The 24710-nt window shown below is 38.3% G+C and overlaps 1 protein-coding gene across 1 annotated transcript in view; it reads right to left on the reverse strand.

Annotated features, from left to right (window-relative positions):
• AQR (aquarius intron-binding spliceosomal factor) overlaps nucleotides 1–24365 on the reverse strand; it is a gene marked incomplete at its 5' end in the record, with an annotated part of 52485 nt that extends 28120 nt beyond the window's left edge. Inside the window, 19 exons of the mRNA XM_084262832.1 lie at nucleotides 3123–3292; nucleotides 3707–3874; nucleotides 6319–6497; nucleotides 7241–7382; nucleotides 8423–8543; nucleotides 9544–9646; nucleotides 10458–10561; nucleotides 11376–11489; nucleotides 12191–12307; nucleotides 14014–14078; nucleotides 15276–15352; nucleotides 16013–16113; nucleotides 16613–16681; nucleotides 17793–17933; nucleotides 19224–19344; nucleotides 20885–20920; nucleotides 22248–22288; nucleotides 23438–23494; nucleotides 24282–24365. Of these exons, the coding sequence (XP_084118958.1) occupies nucleotides 3123–3292; nucleotides 3707–3874; nucleotides 6319–6497; nucleotides 7241–7382; nucleotides 8423–8543; nucleotides 9544–9646; nucleotides 10458–10561; nucleotides 11376–11489; nucleotides 12191–12307; nucleotides 14014–14078; nucleotides 15276–15352; nucleotides 16013–16113; nucleotides 16613–16681; nucleotides 17793–17933; nucleotides 19224–19344; nucleotides 20885–20920; nucleotides 22248–22288; nucleotides 23438–23494; nucleotides 24282–24365 (2010 nt within the window). The remainder of the gene's footprint in view (nucleotides 1–3122; nucleotides 3293–3706; nucleotides 3875–6318; nucleotides 6498–7240; nucleotides 7383–8422; nucleotides 8544–9543; nucleotides 9647–10457; nucleotides 10562–11375; nucleotides 11490–12190; nucleotides 12308–14013; nucleotides 14079–15275; nucleotides 15353–16012; nucleotides 16114–16612; nucleotides 16682–17792; nucleotides 17934–19223; nucleotides 19345–20884; nucleotides 20921–22247; nucleotides 22289–23437; nucleotides 23495–24281) is intronic.
• Between the last annotated feature and the right edge of the window lie 345 nt (nucleotides 24366–24710).

Consider the following 24710-nt stretch of genomic DNA (forward strand, 5'->3'; position numbering starts at 1 on the left):
TGCAACTGGAGTCCACTCCCTCCTGTCCTATCACCTGTCACTTGTGTGCAGAGACCCATCTCTCTACAACCTCCTTTCAGGTGGTGATAAGGTCTCCCCTCAGCCTCAGTCTCCATTGCTGTTGATATCCAATTCCATCTGTACAAAGCCAGGAGATCTTGAGCAACTTGCTCTAGCTGACACTGCCTTAAGCACAGCTTAGACTAGGTCATCTCCAGAGGTCAATCCTACCTCCATCATTCTGTGAATCTGCGATTCTGTTCCTTCCAATCTCAACCATGATGTGGATGCTGTAACAGCTCTATGAAGTTATTAACTTGAAGGCAACTTAGCATTATAAAATTTAAAGACTGATGTTAACTTACATACTCTGTCCTTTCCTAAAAAGGTTGTTAAATTGTCTACCAGCAGAATGGCTCCTACTATTTAAAACTTGATTATCATACCAAGGAAACACATAGCAAGTCAGTCCTCATACAGGAAACTCTTAATAGTCAAATTCATAGCTGTGGAAAGAAGTGAACCGGCATGAGATAACACAGCTGGCACTATCAAGTATCACCATAACACAAAGAATACTCTTAGCTCAGCCTCATTTTATAATTAAGGTGATTGCTCAAAGAATCTTGGTCGATGCTTTCCAACCACTCCAGAAATCTCCTCTCTGGCTCCCCAGTGCACACAGTGTATTTCTTTATGCTCTTGGTCTTACCAAAATTTTAGTGTCTGACCTGCAGGACCAGAGAGGCCCTGCAATTGACTTCTAACACCTGAATGTCCTGCTATTCCTTCAGAGGCCTAAGATACACAGATGGGTGAGTCCCATAACAACTGCAAGTGTTGATACTTTTACTGCAAATATCAAAAAGTAACATTTCTGGCTTAAATGTGTCTTTAAGTATAGTATAATTCTTCTGCACTGAGAAAAGCACAAATAAATAAGAAAACACAGCTACTTCAGATAGTCTTTCTAAATACAGATGACCAATTTCTCAAAGAAAAGCTGTCCTTAACAGCTAACGTGCTGTTTCTACATCACAAAAACTTTGCTTCAGCTTTTAAAAAGTAACTTCTATATACATAAAAATAGCAAGAACTAACACTGATGACCAACTGTAGTGACACGGTAGTGCCACCTCCAGCAAACACATTGTATTTACACTTCCAGTGCTGTCACATCTGATTAATTTATTAAGACAGCACAAGTGTTCCCTTGTCTTCTCTCCTTCTCTCAGCTTAAAACTTCAAGCTGCCTTCCATCTGCTCAGTACACTATGAACTCTAATCAGTGATACCTTGTTTTCTTCTATCTAGCAGAAGTTAGAAGGGTTTGCAGATGATGTGGAATGCTTGCACTCAAACTGGTAGCAAAGTGATAAACCTGGAAATATCTCAGTTTGTCTTGATAAATCAATGTATGAGACAATTAAAAAACAGCATAGAATGATTTGCATTGTTATTTCCCTGCAGTGTAAGTTTGAAAGCTACACTCACATCTAACAGCAACTCTGAGTAAACTTAAATTATGCACTTTCCTTCTGACTACGCAGAAATGCACACAAACAAAACACATGTGCAGAGTGCCAGCACACCAACAGGCTTTGGCAGAGAGCATTTGTGCTTCTAACGTAACGTGAACCTGCTGCAGACACACAGTCAGTATTAGCAATCAGTTCTGTTTCTTTTTTTTTTTTTAATGTAAAGCTATAAGGGACTCTCTATTAAATACTTCTAGTATACCAATCTACAGGTGGATGGCACCAGAATGGTCTGTGCAGACAAGCTCCTGTTTCACACCAGAGGGATCTTTTCAGATACAGAAAAGTCAAAGTCTTCCTGCTTCCCTCTTTATCCATCTGCACAGAGCTTGCTGTAGAATTCTTTAAAGTGAAAATCACGTCAATTACACAATACATGATTTTAAGGCACCAGGAAGGCAGTTTTTCATTCATGTTTTCATTCCATTTTTCATAATGGAAATTCAAGAAACATTAAATATTGAAAGGTCTAAACAACCTAACAGCAAAGAAACTGAACATGCACACAAGAAATATTTATGCACTCTCATAGCAAAAAAGGCCAACAATATCCTGTACTGCACTAGGAAGTTGCCAACAGGTGAAGGGAGGTGCTCCTTCCTCTCTGCTCAGCACTGCAGTTTGGGTTGGAAAGGACCTTTAAAGGTCATTTAGTCCCACCCCCCTGCTACAAGCAGGGACATCTTCAACTACATCAGGTTTCTCAGAGCCCCATCCAACCTTGACCCTGAATGTGCCCAGGGACAGACGCAACCTGAGCCAGTGTTTCACTGCCCTTATTGTAAAAAACGTCTTGCTTGTATCCAGTCTGAATCTTGCCTCCTTTAAGTTTCAAACTGTTATACCCTGTCCTATTACAACAGGCCCTACTAAAAAGGGTCCATCTTTCTCACAAACCTGCTTTAAGTGGAAGGCTGCAATAAAGTCTCCCTGGAACCAGACTCTTCTCAGTAGTGTCCAGTGAGAGGACAGGAGACGATGTGCATAAATTAGAACACCGTAAATTTCATCTGAAGATAACAAAGCACTTTTTTGACTGTGAGGAAAATAAATCTGTGAAAACTGTCAGGGCAGGAAGAAAAGGTGCCATTCAACCTACAAAGTTCCAGTTAGCATACAATCTCTACTTAATATATCATTACCAAAGATCTTGTCTGACACCCTCCAAAACATAGTAAGAAACTGGTCTGGTGATGCTCCCAAAAAGCTAACAAGTTCCTCAGATTTCACTTTTGAACTAGTTGCTCATTTTCCTACAGTCCCCTATTACATCATGTAACAAAAATGTTCCATGTGCTCCCTTGACCCAGAAGGCCAAACAGAACTGATCTGTAGGCTACCTGCTAAAAGACTGAAACTATAAACTAATTTTTATTATATATTCAAGTGAAGAAGGAATGTTCCGCTTTTCAATGACTTTGACACTATAGCTGTAGAAAGGAAGTTATCACTAGCCTACAGGTTTTAACTTCCTGAAGTAATCCAACACCACCTAGAAAGCCTAACTACCTGTACCTACAAGGAACAGGTGTCTGTGCCTTTCAGACAAACTCTTGTTCTAGGAGTCAATTAGCAGTACCTTACCTTGAAATTGTTTTCTTTTGGTTTTCTTCTCATTATTATATTAAATGTCTCATAAACATCTTCTGCTCCATTTTGGATTGTATTGGTCATGTCTTGTTGATATTGGTTTGGGTCCAGAAATACTCTGTATGTTCTGCAATCCCCTTTAAGTCTTGGTTTCGGTTCAGGTCCTGTCCATAATTTAACAGTAAACTTAGAATTTGAAATAGTGCTAAAAGCAGATTGTTGCTCAAGTTAGTGATCTATAATAATCCCTGAAATGAAACTCAAATTCAGATGATGAAATCAATTTCTACTTGGCATTACAAACATTGTTATTTCACGTTTTCATCCCATTTCTCACAGAGTTTATGACTAGCAGCTACTTTATTCCTAAAACCAAAGTGTACTGGATTTACTTAATTAATCGAATTATATCTGATTTTACCACAGGAAATTAGCTGACCTTTCTCAGGACTGCTTAAGGAATTGGTTTGTTTTTTTCAAATAGGCAATGAATTCAGTGAGCATTTCTTAAAAGAGAAGCACGTCAATGACCTGGCTGTTAATAAAAATAAGTTTTTAAGCAAGTTTTGGTATTGTACCTTCTTCAATAACACGTCCTTTCTCATCCAACATGCCCTGGATCTCACAGCCTCTGACGTACACCAAGCCAGTTTGCTCCACAAAAGGTCGTCGTCGGTCAAACTTGGTGCCATAAGGTTGCGTTGGACGCACCGTAATCAAAAAGCAAACATCATGTTTACGCAGACCTGATTCCAAGAAGAAACATTCAGTCATTTGCTTGAATGCTATTCTCCTCTTCCATTCCTTAATACACACATACACACACCCCAATACATTAAAAGTTCCTTTAACTAAAACTCCACCTGTTCTGCAAATAACGTGTTGTTTCAAAATATGCTTTTAACACACAATATTGTCATCCTTTCCACTATTCTTGTGCAGCAGTATCTGCTAAGACTTCAGAAATGAAAAGGAAAAATTGACTGCTTTTCTCATGACAACTTGCTTACTATTCCAAGGCTATTCTTCTCCCAATAATCTTACTTCGGTTACACAACCTAAATATTTTCAGTCTTATCTCGAAAACAGAGTGTCATTAATCTCTTATTCGCATTGCATTCTTCTGGACTAACTCCAATTATATGGGTTTTTTATTACTATTTCAATGCAGTGCCTACAACTGGGCATATAATCCTAAAAAAAGTTACTTATCTACTTAATAGGGTAAAAGGTCACGTAACCAAGTTGTTTTCTGTGCTACATTCCACTTTATAAATCCTTATGTGACTTAGATGAGGTTTTTTCATTTTCCCTCAGAAGTAACATACTGTTTTGAAGCCACATTTGCTTTTGAGCAATGGTGACCTCAGACTCTCTTCATTCTGCAGAGTTACTGCCTAAGAAGTTATTCCCCCAACATGCATTTGTGCATTGACTTGTCCTGCTTAAGTTTAGTATCTAAATATTCATTCCTACTGAATTATACCCTACCAATTCACCAATGTCATTTTAAACACTAATCCTTTTCTCCCACATACCTACAGATCTCTCAGTTCTAAGACACCTTCAAAATTTAGTAAACACATGCTATATTGTTCATGTGACAATTTCTCATTAGTCACTGGATATTATCCAACCTAAAGTAGTTTAATCAAGACCCTGTTATGTCAGGCAACGATTCATCAAATTCTTCATGTCAGTTTGGATTAAGTTAAAGCATTATTGCTTTTGAAATTACAGAGGCTGTTCTAGTCTTTAAAAAGCTATGTGCACGATTATATAGCTACCTTCAGTATGGTGTGTCATTTGTTACCATCCCTCCTAGTTTCTACTTCTATTAAAAGTCTACATTTCCCAATTTGTATCTGCTTATTTATCACATGCTCCCGCTTAAGTATTTGTGCTATGTAACCTGTAATCACAGCACCAGTGGGCAGCTCCAGCACATTTAACAGGGTTCTCTAACAAAAGAGAAAGGAGTGACATTTACTGGTAATCCAGGTGCAAGTACGTGCTTCTATGCCAGGAGCTCAATTTCCCAAGCAAAAGAAGTGTCGCCTATAGATACAAGAAACAGCACTACTAACATTCAAATATACTGAAAACTATACAAATGTACTTGTCTGAATTAAATAAAAATCTGCCCTTTTCACTTGTATGAGATATATATCACATTCCCCAAAACTTTTCCAAAACAGTATTACTGGCATGTGTATAAATTTAAAATGCAAAGTTACAGAATCACAAGGTTGGAAAAGACCTTTAAGATCGAGTCCAACTGTTCCCATCCTATGCTAAACCATATCTCTAAGTACCTCATCCACCCTTTTTTTAAACACATCCAGGGAAGGTGACTCAATCACCTCCCTGGGCAGCCTGTTCCAGGCCCCGACAACTCTTTCAGTAAAAATTTTTTTCTAACATCTGAACCTGCCCTGGTGCAGCTTTGTGCCATTTCCCCTTGTCCTATCACCTGTTACTCAGCTGAAGAGACCATTGCCCACCTCTCTACAACCTCCTTTCAGGTAGTTGTAGGTGGTGATAGGGTCTCCCCTCAGCGCCCTCTTCTCTAGGCTAAACATCCCCAGCTCCCTCAGCCGTTCCTCATGTGATTTGCCCTCCAGCCCCTTCACCAGCCTGGTTACCCTTCTCTGCACTCGCTCAAGGACCTCAATGTCCTTCTTATGGTGAGGAGCCCAGAACTGCACACAGTACTCGAGGTGTGGCCTCACCGATGCCAAGTACAGGGGCACAATCACCTCCCCAGACCTACTGGCCACGCTATTTCTGATACAAGCCAGGATGCCATTGGCTTTCCTGGGCATGCCGCTGTCTAATACTCAGTTGGCAGTCAGTCAACAACCCCAGGTCATGACAGAGACTTTTCCACATTCCCTGTCGGGGCAGAATTTTATAGTTACAAACTGAATGACATCAGACTGAAACAGTAAACATTCTTCTCCCACAGGATGTTTAAATACATTAAGAATTTCAATTTTCATTTTAGGAAAGTATAAACTTCTTAGACTTAGAATTTGAACAACTGACTTTTAAACACTGTATTAAGATCGGCAAATCTGTACATCAGATTAAAAAAAACCCCAATTTCTTACAAATAAGATTAAAACAGAGTGTATTTTGATGAATTTCTATTCTATTTTAAGGGCATTATTTCAAAGAATTTAAGTACCTTCCCATTCATCTTTGATGTTATCTCGGACATTCAGATTAATTGTAACATCTGCTCGTACTCGCATGGGCCAGTTTTCACCAATATTGGGCTTTGCCACCTCCACCACTGTGAAAGAGACAATGGGTTGTGCCATCCTAGCCCATCCACCAAAGACCACACCTCCGTATTCCGATAACCTAAAAAACCCCAAAGCATTAGTTATGTTAGTCATTATCTGATATCAGATTTAGTTCTTTTTGAACTGTTGCAGTCAGCTCTAAGACAAAAGCAGAAGTCTTCATTTTACATACTACTGAAGCAGAATCATATAATCCTGCATTTTAGAATTGAAGCATAACACAAACTGGCTTACTCTTGTATTTCAAGAAACACAGGAAACCTATGCTGGCACTATAAAATACAACCAAGCAAAACAAAAAACCCCACGACAAAACAAAACAACCTCAGAGCAGAAAAAGGGAAGATAAACAACTACTGAGTATAAGAGATCACAACAACCAAATGACCTCTGAAATCTAAAGAGGATCAAAACGTAGAAGATGCCAAGTTCAAGAACAGTCAGCAACACCGCTCACACACCAGAGGAGCTGGTGGTAATGATTCCAGATTTTGCAGTGTCAGCCAAGGATTAGTACTTTTCCACAACTCATCCATCTCAACACAAGAAAGGCTAGTTATTAGCACCCAATATATTGTCTTAACACACCTGCAAGGAGGCGTATCAACAGATTCCTAGAAAATCATCCCACAGGATGGCAACACGTTCTGGAAGAAGTCAGTATGAAACATAATTTCTGTGTAATAATTTAATATACATTTGTTTCTACATATTCAGTACATAGACAATATGAGTTATTATTAATTCTTGGATGCACTTTCATTAGAATTTGACTGGTTTGCACAATTTAATAAATATTACCATGGTTTCATCCTACTGACACTATCTTCAATGTCCTGTCTGATCTCGTAGGTAGACTCTAAGCGGAAAAGATTGAAGTTCCTCAGCAGGTAGTCATGAAGAGTCAGGAACTGCAAATTCAATTTGGGAAGTGCAAGGCAGCCTGAGGAGGTAAGGGTAAAAGGAAAGAGGTTATTTGACAGATAAACAAAAAGATGAATTAATATATTGGTTCTAAAACTTCGTAAGTACACACACACATAAAAAACCTCTTTCTTCTCATTAATACTTATTCACAGAGAATTTATCCCCCAAACCCCTTATGCTAAGCAGCTGAACTTAAAGCTTATACCTACACACACCAAAAAAAAATCTAAATCAAAGCTACATCAAGGACGGTACAGAATACTCACTACTCAAAACAAGAAGCATTCTTTAGTCCTGCCTTTGAAGATACATGGTGTTATTTGGTATTTCCATGATCCAAATTAAAATTTTCACATTCTTAACAAAAAGTCTCATTATCCACATTACAATTTCCAGCATGAGATGTAAAAGAAGCACAACAGTTTTTTAAAGTGGCTATACAAAAATGCACATGCTGTTTACTGCAGATGAAAATTACCTATTTGCTTGTTTGCAATACCTGCAGTTCACTTCCTTGACCAAGAGCACATTGATCAACACTAGATTCTGAATTTAAAGTGCATACACTACCTTTCAGTGACTGTACACACATCTATTTTGAAATCAAAGAACAGGATATGTAGTATTACTTTTTTCCATCACCATCCTTTTTTTTTCCTTTTAGAAAGGCTTTCTTAAAGATAGTTAAGAACAGAGCACAGAAAACAGTTTTTCTGCTGTACGTTTACAACCTGTTTCACCTTACAGTAACTGTGCCACAGACCGTGGTACAAAACATCCATTAGCCGGATTAGAAGCAAATAAATGCTTTTTGTGTAAATATAGTCCTTAAGAGTTTTTATTTAAATCTATGACGAATTTGCAATCAATTTAACCTCAGAGTTCCCAACACACAACTCTTCAAAGTTAAACTCTTTGAAGTCAGATACTGAAAAATACTACGAGACTCCACTTAAGTTCCCATGACAGAACGAACATAGAAATAATAACTGCTCCCCTACCCTCACCCCCAGCATTTACTGTCCTGTTCAGCATTTACTGAACTACTAATCATACCTTCTCCAGAATAATATTCAGTTGGTACAATATTTTCATCCCAAATAATCTTCTCTGTGGGATAGAGAGGCATCTGGTTGAGCTGCTGAATTTGAGATATCCGTCGCTCATGACGGGAAACCTAAAGCATGCATACATTTTAGAACTCCCTAAGTCAAAAAGGGACAATAAAGCTATCTTTGGAACATACAAATTAATCCATAAGACTGCTGGTGGTAACTTACCATTTTCTCTCTTTTAATAAGCTTTGTTGTTTTTGGTTTTTTTTAAATGAAGTACAACTAAACACACGCAGTGACATCAAAAGATGAACAAACACATAGTCAAACTATCAGTCACAGTACTAAACAATCATATGGCTACTCAGCTGACAAAAAATGGCATGAAAGAACTGAAAATATTTAGTCAAGGGTCAGCAATCAACTCCAAATGAAATGTATTTTGCTTTCCTAATTGCTACTAATTAGTGGCTAATTACCACTGCTCATTCAGACACACCTAGTTTTCATTCCCTCTTTGGGAGGAAAAAAAAAATCCAATCAGTACTAGGTCATCTGAACAAATACCTCTCCATGACATCCATAAGCTCCGTATTACTACCACCTAAACCTCAGGAAATTACATGACTTTTAAAGAAATCAACACAATCTATGAAAAATTTTTTAAGAACAGCTATGCCATTCCAATACTGGTATCTGATTAGAAGCCTACAGTAATATTGTTAGCCATTGAATATCCGAAAGAACTTTCGCCAAATTCAACAGGGCTTGAGGAACCAAACAGCTAGATCTACTTTAGCAGATTTTTGTTTTAGAGGAACCAAACCAGTTCCTACATAAACAACAACAACAACTTTTTCACAACTCCTCAAAACTGCTGCTCAGATTCTGCTTAATGATCTTTACAATTACACCAAACAGAAATTCTACTCAGAGAGACTAAGTTTATCAATAAAACATTTTAAAATACTTGTATGGTTCTAAATCCCATCTCAATATGCAGTCTACTGCTATCACACTGCCGTGGTTGACAATGGCTAAATTATTACCACGTGGACGCTAGATGTAGCTACATCCCGAGCTTGCAGTGAAAGAGTAAAGCAGTATTAATTCTGTTTTTACCAGCAGCTCCAGCAGAAACTCCTTTTCGTGGCCAGAGTCCTCCCCCTCGGGCAGGGGCGGCAGGAGGCAGAGGTATGACGCCACCTGGTGGAGAACGTTCGAGCTGCACAGCAGAAGGAAAAACACAAGTTGGGTCACTCACACCAAAACACAGAGACACTTACCCTAGCTGCCTATTTGGTTTTTACCCTCCTTAAAAAAACAACCAATTTCCACCTATGAATTTCATCAGAAAAGTATCATAATTAATTCAAAGTTAAAGATCGGTATTTTCTGTGATGTTTAAAATATGTATTATTGGAATTGCTACCAAATGCCCCAGAGCACTTCCCCAGGTAAAGTGATTTCAGCCACAGGTATTAAGCTCAATAAACAAAGCCAGGTGTGAATATTCTTTCATTGTTTTGAGACAGGACCTGAAAACAGAACCAGAGGACATACTGCCTTTGTCAAATACAGACTGCTGTTCTTTTCATCACAGCATTTACCATATGGTACAGTTAATACAGCAGTGTACTTCTAGGATTTCTGCTGTAGTTTTTGTACAGAACAGTAAAAAAGTTAAATTAAAAAACTCAGAGGTTAAATAATGTAGCAGTGATTAACTTACAATTACTTCAAGCAGCTAGCTGTTTTCCAGAAAATTAGTACTTCCTCACATTCATTATGAAAAAAGAAAATACATTTTTCTTACACTAGAATTCCAGCACTTCACTACTACTGTACGCAAAGTCTGCCCATCTCCCTATTTCAGCAGATGTAAAGGAACTGTGACAAGCAAGAAAGAACTGAGAAATCACATGAGAAGACCCATGGATAGTCAGAAAGAAAAAAAGGCCAGGAATTCCTTAATTTAAAACATACGGAAAACAAAGACTTTCAATTTCATGTTAAATTCTGTTCTGATAACTTACCTAAGGGGTCCAAATAGCTTCAACAATGAATCACGCGTATCTACTGCAGCAACATTTGAGAGCGCAAAGTCATATAACTCCGGGAAATGGGCAAATGCTGCTCTCTACAAAAGACCCATGCCCAAAAACTGAATGTAAGCATATTAATAAAACAACTTATTACCAATCTAAGATATAAAAGCATAACTTCTTCTGATTATAATGCACCTTGTGGACACTACCCAGATAGAAATAAAAATGAGGTGAAATCTCCCTTTTTCTCTGCACCAGCTATTTGTAACTCCTGGGCTTCTGACACAGCATCTTTTCTAAAGACACTATCAGCGCTTGTTCCATCAAAATAAAACATAAAGGGGCAGACATGTAGCCTTGCAGGCAACGAAGAAAAATAAGGAACAAGTTTAATTTAACTGTGCTGCTTTGATTATTTTGTTGTTGTTGTTAAATCTGATGGGAAAAATTCAAAAAAGTGTAACTATCTTTTACACTTTTTCATAGTTTATTGTTTCAGTTATTATTGTATTTTGTGTCTTATGTACAAGGGACCTTTACTGCTACCATACGTGTGTACTGATCTTGAAGAAATGGTGCCACCTACTGCACAGTAACGTTAAGTTCCTACAGCGCTAATTTTCCCCTCAGACTAGATTTAACAGGTGCTGCTTATCTCAACAACCTCAAGAGTGGTGATGCTTTGCTAGAGCATATTATTTAGTCAATCACACAGAAAACATTGTAGCATTAATGTCCTCTATATGGTATAAAAAGTCAATTTTAAAGTATTCCTGTAACTTAATAGGAAAATTAAGGGGTTCGCTTTGGGAAATAACTTCATGCCTGTTCCAGCTGCAAAGGAGACTAAATCAACAAAACCAAATTCTTTCCCTCCCTGAAGTACTTACTTCACCATCTGCCTACCTGTAAAGAAGTAATTCTGTCATAGTGAATTGTTGTCATCTCATTCTCTGTCAAAGCATTTCCAGTCTGATCGTTGATTTCAAAGCCAGTGTAGAATTTAAGCATATCTAAAAGCTGAGGCATCATCCATACAAATTAGTGGATTAACAACAAGAGACACTCTACCACAAAGCAAGCCACAAATCTGGGCACCATGCACAAACAAGAGCTCCTCAAAGCTCCTGAAGAAACACAATGATATATAAATCTTATACTTGACTGATGCACAAAACAATTCACCCTACCTTTCAACATGAATATTTAACTCAGATGAAGAAAATTATTCTGATGCGCTGCTGGCATTGTGTTCCATCAACACTGACCCTCAGAGAAACTGAATAAATGTCAGAGGTGGGGGACAGCAACCAGCAGGAAAAACAGCTGAGATGCAAGAAAGGGAAGGTACCTTCAGATCCTACCACAAAAACATATATACTGTCTATGACTGAGTAAACTAACTGAAGGACAGTAGTGAAAAACTGCTGCACTGTAGAACAACCTGACATCAAAAACCACAGAAGAGCTCAATAGTGACAACTTCTGCTATCCATGGTGAAAAGCATGGCAGAAGCTGCAGTGTTTTCTAGGTTGTACTTTTAAGAACAGTTCTGAAACAGAGCTAGAAACATAAAAGCAGTCACACACATAGGTGCAAGTAAAAAAAAAAAAAAAAACCAGTCTCAAAACCTGTCTTAACAAATATAAAACAAAACAGTTGCAGTATTCAGTGGCACATCAGAATGAAAAAAGTTATTTTCAACAACTTTGTATCTCACCTGGCAGAAAAGATGACCCTCCTTCTCTCTTTTAGCAAGACTGGACAGGTAACAGTGAACAACAAGATGGGAGTCATCCAGCACTGTATTAAACCAGCGCCGTGTGGGAAGCAGAGCCTGTGGTAAACCACCTCATGTTAGTATAAGCAATTCTTCAAAACCTAAGAAATCCTGGTTTCTCATGATTGTCTATTTCAAGCAATTCCATATCAAGATAGACTGCTGCATAGTTATTTATGTAGCTAATGCCCTAACAGAAGTTCTCATGTTAAAGCAGCAGTTATGCATACCAAGACACTGGTTTTATGCAGGTAGCTGCTAAGCACACAGCCTGTGACAGGGCACAGCATAAGCCTGCCATTAGTGAGACTGCAGCCTGTCAGTAATAAGAGTAAATTAAAGAAAGCAATTGTTCTACTAGTAAAGTGTCTGCATAGTGACTGTATACTGTATGCTACCAAGGATATGTCAAAGCGCTGTCACATTGCTTAAATGTTCGATTTCTAAACTCATCTAATTAATTTTAAGCTTCTCTCTCACGACTGTGAACTGTGTTTCTTCTATATGGTATCTTCTGTTCTTTGTAAGATACTCAAATTAGATATTACATTTTTTCAAAACACTAGAAACCTACAAAAGCAATCTTATTTTAAAAAAGATTACTTCTAAATGTAAATAGCTTATGCTGCTATATATAGCAACTGTTCAACAGCCTACAGTAGTACACCTCATGGATACAAGAGAAAAATTAGGTGGAATCTACCAATTGATTTTAGAAAGCCAAAAAAGCATCATTATGGTGTTTAGAACCAAGATGAAGAGAATAAAAGAACACGTAGTAGAAAATATCAACAGACCTGCACAATAATTACAAAATGCAAACTCAGAAAACCGTTAAGAACTTTCCATTAAGTCATTCTTTTCAAACTATCAAATCACCAAGTTTTGACAGCAGTCTATACTGTAATCCAAAACAAATATTCCAAAAAAAGACCTTGATGCAGGTAAGAAGAGCACATTAACATAGTACATACTACCAAGGCTGAAATACTTGAATTTACAGCTAATTGTTCTTTTGCTTGTTCCAGTCATTTTGAACAGGCTTCATGAACTGTCTCAATTCTAACCTTCCTGTAATACTCAGGAAGAACCAACAGTTCTGGGTTATTCCTAACAGATTAAAGAATTACACATTTTCATCAATTTCCAGAATTATCACTACTCCTCCAGTAACAAAGTCATCTTCTTTGAGCAATTTACAGAATCACTAGGTTGGAACGACCTTTGAGATCAAGTCCATCCAAAACCATCATCTACTAAACCATATCCCTGAGCATCTCATCTACCCATCTTTTAAATACATCCAGGGTCGGTGGCTCAACCACCGCCCTGGGTCGCCTGTTCCAGGGCCCGACAGCCCTTTTGGTGAAAATTCTTTCCTGATGTCCAATCTGAACCTGTCCTGGTGCAGCTTGAGCTCATTCCCCCTCACCCTGTCACCTGCCACTTGGGTGAAGAGACCAACACCCACCTTCTTACAGCCTTCTTCAGGTAACTGTAGGCAGTGATAAGGTCTCCCCTCACCCTCCTAGCTTTCTCTAACAGTTCATCTGCTGCATGTTTATAAACATCACTAATCAGTTCCCAATGTGGATGCACTACTACAACCTCCTATTTACAGATTGAAAACCACTATTACCAACCAAACACACAACTGTGACATAACCACCTGTTAATTGGAATAAGGCAGTAATAATGACCATATACATTTAAAACCTAGAAAAGTACCCCTGGAAACAGGTTGAAACAATTAAACAACTTACCTCAAGATCTAGCATGAGTTCAATGAATCTCTCACAATAATGAACTTTATCCATAGAAATAGGACCTAGAGAGAGAAAAAAGGTTTTCAATTGAACCACATCACAACATATGTGTACCTGAACTATTCTCTAAAAATGTAATAAATGCTACTAATAGACCAGCATTAACCTTTTAAATTTTTTTTTCTTTCATCAAACAAGAAAATTTTTGGATATAACAAAGTTATGAAACCAATTTCAGGAGTCTTTTTTTCCATTCTAAAAGAAGCAACCAATGCAACATACAAAAATGCACATTTCTACAAGATACTAATGGCCTGGTAAGCCTCCTAAGAACTTTTAACTCCGGGTACTCAAAAATATCTATATAAAAGCTGCAATCAAGAAGTGTGCAAAAGGCCTTCACAATATTCAAAAGGAAGTCAGTAGTGACTACTAAGGAGCCTTCAAGATCACAGCAAAACACAACAGTAAGTCTGCTTCAATGAATACATACTTCCTAAAGCCTACAAAGAGCTATTAATATAAGTCTTCCTAAAACAAGTTTTGAATAATCGGGAAAACAGAGGGGATAGGCATCCTTTCTGAAGAAGCCACAATACACAGAATTTCCCCTAGCAGCTCAGTTAAGAGCTGAAGTTTGCTTAGAGTTTAAGAGCAAAAGCAGCACTCTGGGAAGCTATTTCAACAAAATTGTGCTGTACTTAAAGCACAATAAGCTTTTTTTTTTATTTTGTCAAAAGGCTAACACCTACCTGTACAAACACTTTTCCTTTCTATGTCAGGCAAGCATATAATTTCGCCTGTCACAATGCCTTAAAAATCAAGAGCAGTCAAATCTTAACAGAATTTCACTTCACTTAGGCTTTTGTTCTTACTGTAAATCAACAGTACTGACAGAATACAGCCTTATGATATGCATTTATACCACCTGTTTAACAAGGCATCTAAGCCTGTATGAAGTGCTTTAACTCAGCAAGACAACTGTAAGCACACACATTTTTTTTAAGCCCATACTAAACAGAAGGAGGTTTAAAGTAGCTTTCTGCTATTTCATTTTTAAAGCACACACTATTGAATTGAATGAACTGCATACTAATTTTGTCATGAAATTCAAGCAGACAGGCATGTATTTCACTAAAACCCCACCCAGATAACGTCTCCAATTTCAGGTTGGTAGCCTGAAGAGTAGTTGCTTCAGCAACAGAGAATAATTTAAAACAGATTACCAGACAACAAAGTATTAAAAGAAAGACTGTTACCTGACACAGGTATTGATTTTAGCACAGAAATGAATTTCTGAATGAGCTGTGAAAGAAATCTTCTTTCCTGATGTGCTCTAGAATGAGACATGACAAAAAAACCCCAAACATTAATATGCCTTAAACACAGACTAGAACTATATCCTATCTTTCACTGATACAAAGTTAGCTGGTTCAAAATTTATATAATGGTAACAGGTTGCTTTGAAACATACTTGAACGGCTTAGATAACTATCCTCTCTGCACACTAGAAGACAGATTAGCAGAGTCTACATTTGTAGGCACAGAACTAAATAACAACCCATGCTTCTACTCAAAGAGAAGTATGTCACTACCTACAGCTTATCACATTGCAACGCAAAAGTACTGGAACATTTAACTTTGGTGAGATGCACACAAATTTATTCAAACACTTGCATAAGTTTTTTATTTAAAAGCTGCCATTTACTAAAGGCCATGAAAAAAAGCAACTAACTACATGAGTGTTTGCCTATGGCTCCTATCCCATAGCTCTAAGACAATTCACGTATCAAATATTAGAGTTCTTTAACAGTATTTTGCATAAAGACTACTGGAAAACAAAACAGTTTGCAGGAAACCACATATGACTTTATTTGTCATCTTCTCAGTTTATTTAGAAAACACATTTTTTAATTGAAACAATTTATTTGAGCTGAAACAATCAGTGCATTAAGGGCTTTGGATTTAACAGGAAAAAAGGGTTTCTCAAACATACCGCATCCTTGCCTCCTCATCCATTTTCTCATCATTTTTCTTAATTAGATTCCAGAATTTTCTTAGTTTTGGTGTCTTTTTCAGCTCTTGTTCCAGTCGTTTCTGAAATGTTAAAAGATTATTCAGTCACCAATAACCCTTGTTTTCAACGGGGATAAAAGTACAGACCGGTCTTCTTATTAAAAAATAAAAAAAATACATAACAAACCAAAATAAACAGTTGTGTCAACTAATCTCAGTAAGTATTACTGTAAAACAAGGATGTAATACTCTCTCTGTAATAGCAGAGAAAATCTAGCCATGACTAGAAATGATTCATTCCCCAATCCCTATGACCTCATGGCCTTAGTCTATAAATTATAGCTTGAAGAATCTATAAGCAACGAAGCTTATTTTTATGAAAAATTACATAGTTCATGAATAATTACATGGGAATTTTAACAAACAATGAAGATCATTTTACGAGGCACACAAATACAATTCCATATCAATGCAGGCAGATTTGAATATTAGACTTCCTTAATAGTATTCCATAAAAATTCACTTTACAGGACTTGGGTAACACCTATAAGATTGCTTTGTCAGTTTAGTTTGTGCTTACAGGTTGTAGAGCCATCCACATTGGTAAAGAAATGAGCTGCTGCACCTGACCTCTGATTAAATCCACTTCCTGTTAGAAAGTAAGACAGAAAATGTTTAAAATTCTTATGTTTTCTGATGTGTTTGTCTTACAAAATACATCAATGTATATTACCATCCGACAAAAATATCTGTTTTTTGTATTCGATTTCCCAATTTCCTAACAGGAAACTGCCTGGTGGCCTACCCGGCAACTCCTGAAACTGTTGCTGAGGTCGGCACGTTAGGTTCTCCTCACGGATTCTCTCAGTTCTTAATACTTCAGTAGTGGCCCCTTTCAAGTATTTTTACCACAGAACCTGATGAGGATCGATGTTCCTCCTTAAGTCATTTCTCATTTTTTAACTGTTTTCTTACTGTGCTTTCTCCATTTGTTTTTATTCTATTCTTCTTTCGTCAGCCCCTCATTTAAGTTTTTCCCACTTCATCTACACTCTTTGTACTATGTGAAATGACTAATTTTCTCTGTAATTCACGTAACTTGAACTGTTCTTTCAAGTGTTCTCTCTCCATGCTCTGCAAGCAGGATTCCATATAGTCACTAATGATACAGCCTGTGTGCAACATAAGAAAAAGCCAAGTAGCACAAGAGGTAAGAGAGTACTGTTTTAAGTAACAGATAATTGTAAATTATTCTCCACACTTGCTATTTAGCATCTATAAATGTGTTTTTACTATAGATTGAGAACATAACTTGGTCCAATGCTTTCTTAAAGCTAGCTCAAGAGAAGTGTAGGTAGGAATATTGTATAAACCTGGTTTTAAAAGTGAAATAAATATTGTCTCATTAGTGAATAGAACTAATACTGTGTAACTAAAAAAACCACACAGTATTAAATAATCTGCTTGTAAGTCTAAAGCACCTTTTTATATATAAATACATATTTTTTCAGCACCACTTTAAATGTAAGTTTGAATACAGGCATTCAAATTGCAGAAAGTTCAATCATCCCACTTGAGTTTCTTTTATGACCTTGTGTCAGGGAAAGCAAACACGATGAGAGAGTAAAGCAAGTCCTGTCTTCTTCCTTAAATGGAAATTTTGCTTCATCTGTCTCATGAGAAGAAATTGCTCAAAATAACTCTTCTTAACACAGAACAGCATAAACGCACAGAAGGAAATAGAGTTACTTTTAACATACCAAACTATTGAAGCAGTGATCAAGGAAAAGCAGCAGGACTGTCTGCTCATGCAGAGAGTATTCGGTGTCATTTTCAACCAGCGATGCTTCCAATATGCATTTGAAAAAGAAAGGAAAGTGTTCCGGCTTTTTTTTGAATGTCTAGGAATAGAGGAGGAGGTAGATTTTGAGTCAGGTTGATATACATCATTTCAAGTTTCCTTCAAGTTACATAGCTTAAGTTCTCCAAATGAAGTTAAATCTATAAAAGGAAAGTTTAGTTTGTCTCTTTTCCATTTATCTGACCAGACAGCACAAACAAGACAAACTAAAGATATCCTCCTGAGCAGGGATCCTCACACTACTGGAGAGCTCTTAGCAGGACTGCTGCCTTCTGTGTGGCCCAATGAGGGTCAAACAGAAGGCAAACAGAACAAGAAGCACAGGTGGAGTGGATTGTGCTGTAGGGACTGCACACAACTACTGTAAAATGACACAAGTTAGAAGAGAATTAGTAGATTTTGGTGAAAATTACAGCAGCTGTTTAGTGATCTGCAAAATGTGAGCAGGCAAAAACCACCAGAAACTTATTACAGTTGTGGAACTCCCATTCAGCTATCTCAGACAGAAAAAGATTACCCAAATAATACTGGAAATAAAACAGGCGACCATGTACCAAATAAGAGTTAAATAAGCCACTTAGAAAGTAAAATTCACCTGTCATTTTGATTCTAGTACCTATGCCAGAGCAAAAAACCAGGCAGAGATATCATATGTGCAAGTTATTAATTATTATTATTAATCCTCCTGCCAGCACTGAAGTAATGGCACACTTACAGGAGTAAGTGTGCTTCTGAAGTGACACTTGCATAGAATTTCTAGCCATGCTTATGTTGTTGAACTGGCCTGTGAGAACTGGACTGTTCATAGAAACACTAGATTATTTCTGATTCTATTATTACAAAAAAACAGTATACCATAGGGGCAGAATAAGAAGTTATCTTAGTATAAAATTTCATGCAGAAAAGCTACAAAACCATATTTGGAGGTTTTAAGAAAGACCCTATTGGATAAAATATTAGGCTTCCTGTGGTGCCTTCTTATATCCATAATTAAAAATTCTTTTTTCTTTCAATATTAGAGCTAGTGTTTCTTCTTTGCAAATACATGAATTCTGGCAAGTGCCAAAAAAGCAAATGCTGAAAACGTAAAGGCATCACACAGCAGAACAAAAGACTCATGCACCAGAAGGAATCAGGCGATTTTTCATCTGTCCATTGCTTTCTCAAAAAAGAACACACATTTTTAAAACATCATGAGACATTCCAGCTGAGGTACCATTTACTTTTAACACGACAAGCTTTGCTACCTTCTGTCAGTGTAAGTGAGCACACTGCACAAGCTGCAACTTACAGATTAAAGTCAATTCTAAATGTATCTGAAATTGGTTACCTCCCACGCAGGGACATTCTCTCTGAACTTCTCATTCACCATACAGCAGATTGACATTAAATATGCCTTACTGGACACCTCTGGAGAATAATTCATCCATAGGTAATTTTCAAGGTACTGGCTGTGAAGAGACAAAGAATATTTCATTAGTTGCTGCCACCCACATAATCTGTCACTCATTTAAAAGAGCAGTTATCCACAGGGTATTTTTCCTCCTTCTCCTTAAAGCCATCTTTATAGTTTGAGAGTAGTTCCTGAAGTTACCTCTCATCCAGGTCACTGCAGCAAAACTTGTTAGACTTAGTAACTGCTGCAAGAGACAGACTGAGCTTCTTATCAAGATACGTTCACCAGATGGTTTCCAAATGTTACAAATAGCCACAGCTCAATACAAAGTAAGAAGATGAACTCATGCTCATTTTCCAAAAAGAGGAAAAAAAAAACCCCTAAACTGTCACTTGTCTAAAGAATGTCACATGCAGCACTTCCTAGCAAAAGATGCAAAGGACAACTACTATATAGCAGTATTATTAAATACCCTTTTTTTGCAAACAACCATCTAGAGACATTTTATGCTTGCAATCACTTAAAAGTAAATAAAAAACATTACACTACAGCGAGATTAAAACAAAACAAAACAGTACATTTAGTACATTTTAGTAAAAATATTATTATGCCCCTTAGCAAGGATAAAAAGGTATGCAAGCAAGAACAAAGCATAGGAAAATCACATGTATGTAAGAGAGGAGTCTTTGACAGATGGATGGGGAAGTGGGGGGGAAGAAGAGAAAATTGCTTACAGGACAAATGACAGTAGATGGGGCTATAGACCAGAAACTACTGAACTTAAAGCCTGGTAACGTTAATATTGTTCAGAGACAGGCTAAAAACCTCTCACTCCATGGTACTGCTTGCATACAAATTGCAGAAGTCATGCTACCAGCATGCCACTTGTTAGTATCAAATCCCAAACTGCAGATTACTTTTTTTCTCTCCCACCTTTACTAATGAAAGAGCACAAAACAGAGAGAAGTTTGTCCTGTTTTTCTAGGTACTACTCATGTATTTCGGCTTTTTCAAACAATGAATCTCTCTCAACCAAAACACCTATCCTTCTGTCTGCTCATAAGATTTGAGAGATAAAACAGAACCAGACAGAACACTGAATACTGTGCTTCTAAATATGTAAAGGCTGCAAATACTTATTTTACATCATTTTAGACACGCTTTATAAGCTCTTCCAGAAAACTCAGAAGTAGCTTCAAATTTTCCTAAACAGATTTCTATTTCTTTTCAACTAAAGAAAACTTAATTCATACACTTCCTCTGGCTTTGGCAAGTTCTGATTTAATGACACATTCCAAATAACACAACCAGGCTTTTCACCTCTTTCATTCACACACTCTTCTTTGGTGCTTCACTTACTGTAGAAATTCAGATTTATAAACCAAGATACTCCAACATATTATGTTTATGAAATCACCTCTTTCTCAAACTGAGCTTAACTTGCTTAACTTCCCTATGTACACAATTCAAGGCTTTAGTAAGTAGGAACAAATGAGTATACTACCTTCAAACCGACTTACTGCCCTGCATTTGCTCTTCATCTTTACAGGTTCCTATAAAAAACCACCCTTAATATTTCACTCCAATTAGCTTACCTGAATTCCAGAAGCATTATCTTTCTAATAGCAAACCTAAAAAGGAAAAAGTAATCAATTATACAGTAAAGAAAGCCTCCCATAAACATCTTAGCTGCATGGAAATTGGCTGATTTTTCCCTTATTTTGTGTGAAAGTTCAGCCCCAAAGAGTGGCTGAGCACCACACAGGGCTTGCTCGTTCCTGAAGGAGAAACAGTGGGTTGGGATAAGGACAGTTTACTGACAAAATCACCATGAAAGGGGAACAGTAACAGCCCATCCCAAATTACACTCACACCTGGTGATAACACAGCATACCTTACCACCTGACAGCAACAGAGTGACAACAGAGTGACAACACTCAGACTGCCCTGGAGGCACACCGATGAGTGCCCCTCCCCACCAGCCCCTTTTATGGGGGAGTGATGTCAGGTAGTGTGATAAACAGCCTGGGCTGCCTCACCTCAGCTGGCCTGGCTGCCTGGGGAGGTTAACTCTGGCCTGACAGGAACCAGGACATTTTCTTATTTAACAAAACCTGTAGAAACATCTAGGATTTATTTCATCCTCCTCTCCCCACCGTTTCCATGCAAGAACAACTACTTGAATGCAGAAGCAACTACTGTAACACTGTGGAAGCTAGTGTTCATGCAGGTTCATTAAACAATCAAATTCACATTAACGAAATCCATCTAGATTTTTCAAATATGAGGACATAAACTGCTAGAAACTGAGAGTGCCTTCTACACATTTGATCAGTTGGTAATGGTATCCCTTCTTAGTGACTGGAAACAGAAGTTTGCTCTGATCCTGCATGGCAAGTCCTAGATTACTTTCAGAAAGAAATCATAACCAGAATTCTGTACAGAACTCAAACTTCTCCTGAAGCACTCCAAACAGCTACAGTTAATTCTTCTCTGTACACAGAGTTGTAGACTGCAGTTTATCTTGAATTCTTTATCTCCCCCACCTAATATTACAATTCACTGAAATAGGACTTGCCCATTATAAATCTGGTAACAGTAATTTGAGAAAGATTAATAAGATAGAGGCAACACTCATTTTTTCCCCTTTACATACCTTACTGACAAAAGAAGGGACCTGCCTTCTAGAACCACCACAAAACTCAACAGACTATCAGACCAAGGAACCAACCAATACTATGTCCAACCACCACATTTAAAGATTACTTAAATCATGAACTTTCTTTTTGCCACATTCAGACTTCTAAATACCAGAATGATTGAAGGACTGAAATGCACTTGAGTTGTTTTTATCTGCTTTCAACGTTAATCCATTTTAAAATATTCTATGAAACATTACAAACCATACAGACAATGCTGGAATGCTTGTCTCTAAGTGCAAGTGCATAGTGTACTCACTTTGACCTGACAATTTCTTTTGTGTATACATCTTCAATAACCTATGAGAAAGAATATTTCAAAACAAAAAGGTTAAAAATTGTATAGACTTCACAAAGTGATTATAAAGATGCATTAATGTATCCCATGCACCCAAAGTTTCTCTGAATTAGTTACTGTCTGCTTATTGCTATTAGATTAAAAAAATGTCACAACGAGTATGTCTCAGCTCTGAAGAGTCCAAAAGCTCCATGGACATACATTCTCACAAAGAAAATTAGGGGAAAGTATACAATGACAGAGAACAGACTGAACCTTCATTCAAATCATTCTGAAGGAATAACCTACACCTCACCAAGACTTTTTCATAGATGTCAAACAGATCTGCAGACCTTTTAATTGTTACTTTGGTTTACTGTCAGATTTAAAGAACAGTCTTTAAGAGACGAGTCTGCATCAACTCAGTCATCAGTTGTCACTGTGCCTTTTAACTGACATTTAACCAAGTCCAGACACTTTCACCTAGTTTCTCCGAACAGGAACGAAAGAATCTGCACCATCTGCTGCAACAGGCACACTTTGACATCATATGACAGAGAGATGCAACTCAGTTGCTTCTATAGATGAGAGTTCTAACAATCACAGACAAATATCATCGCAAATACTAGAGAGACAGTTTTAAAGCAAGGCTGGAAAGCAAGATTTAGCCAAATGCCCACAAGGGAAAGAAATCTAACACTTAGAACCCCACACTACAGAAAACCAGCACAAAACCAAACACATCAGGCCAAATTTTAAACATTCAAAACATAAACATCCACCAGAACTGCATAACTCTCTGAAGCAACCTTCAGAAATAGCATATAGCTCAGTAACACCTGCATCTTTCCCCTTTCTTTGATTTCTAAGGGTAGGCCCTCCTCAAACATCTTTTAACCTCAAAGGAAATGCTCAAATCCTAAGTTCTTGGCCAAAATAAACTGAACAAATATCACACAAAAGAAGTACATTACTATAACACACCTTCATAACAGCGCCTACGTTTATAAACTACAAATACATAACAAACATTTTATAATTACAGGCTACTAAAGAACTGTTAACTTTCCAAGCAAAGTTCTATATTCCTATATAAAATAAGCACCCCTGGAAGCTGATACTTCAGAAAAAGGATAATGCTCATTTTTTAACACCCCAACACAAATATTTACCTTTGAATCAAAAGACAGCTTTTTCTTCACATGTGGAGCCCAGTATTTATTTGCTAACTGTATGGGGGGGGAAATAATGATAAAGAAGGTTAGACATGTACATTTTCAGTTGTGGTGATACAGTAACTCTGTAAGACATCCCACACCGAAACTTTATTTCATTAATCTTACTTAATTTCAGCTTATGGTACGTACAAGTAACAAAATGATGCTCTCCAATAGCAACACCTGTCAGCTGCTTAAGGCTTTATACCTAAACCTCCTGTGAAAAGTTCTGGATGCACATACTGCTATATAACAATTTATTTTAACCCTGGGTTACAAATGCTCATGTGAATTTCACAAAGAACCAGAGGCTACACTTAAGGGCCTAATATTTTAAGGCTATTTGCTGTAGCCATCACTGCAACAAAACTCATATGCTCTGGGGACAAGAGCTTCCTAACAAACTTTATTCAAACTTCTTTATACTGTAGAAGAGGAAGGGAAGTGGCACTTCCAGCAGAGACAAATGATCACTCGCATAAAAACTCCTGAAACGCTCTGCTACGAGAAACTGTCAGTCGCTTTTCACCTATTATAACTTCTTTTAAGATCCATTCTTCGTAAATCCCTCCAGCCTAGAAAGGCGGGGGGCATAAACCCTTTCACACGCAGCACTGGCGGCAAACCTCTCCGCATTCACGACAAAGGAAAACCCTCTTCCCAACACCCACGGGGCCGCAAAGACTACCCAGGCCTTTCTAGCACCTGGCTCCGGCCGCTGTCCCGCCGGCCCGGAGACCCTACGTGCCTCTCCCCCGCCGGCCCGGAGACCCTACGGGCCTCTCCCCGCCGGCCTTACCTGGGTCACGTACTCCGCGTTGATCTGCGAGACGGTGGGCGCCACGATCTTCTTCGGCGGGGCCGAGGACGCCGGCGCCGCCATGGTGATGCCGGCCCAAGCCGCCTGGCACACGCCGCTCTCCCCCTGCCGCTCTCAGTCCGAGCCAGGCCCAGCGCGCCGGTGCGCAGGCCGAGCGGAAGTCACCTCCGCGCAGGGAGCAGCGGAGAGGAGAGCGCTTCCGAGGCGAGGGGCGCTAGAGCGGCCGCGGCCAGGCTGCGCCACCTGCCGCGTCCTTCCGGGAACTGCCACCGGCGGGCGCGGAGCGGCGGCGCTCAGGGCCCAGAGCTGCGCTGCACGCCGCACTGTGGCGGTCGCTTTCGAGGCCTGACGACCAGCCACGGTGGCGGGTCGCTTGCCAGCGGCTCCCGTCTTTGCGGGGAACACGAA

The sequence above is a fragment of the Gallinula chloropus genome (assembly GCF_964237585.1).
Source record: "Gallinula chloropus genome assembly, chromosome: 4".
Classification (NCBI taxonomy): domain Eukaryota; kingdom Metazoa; phylum Chordata; class Aves; order Gruiformes; family Rallidae; genus Gallinula; species Gallinula chloropus.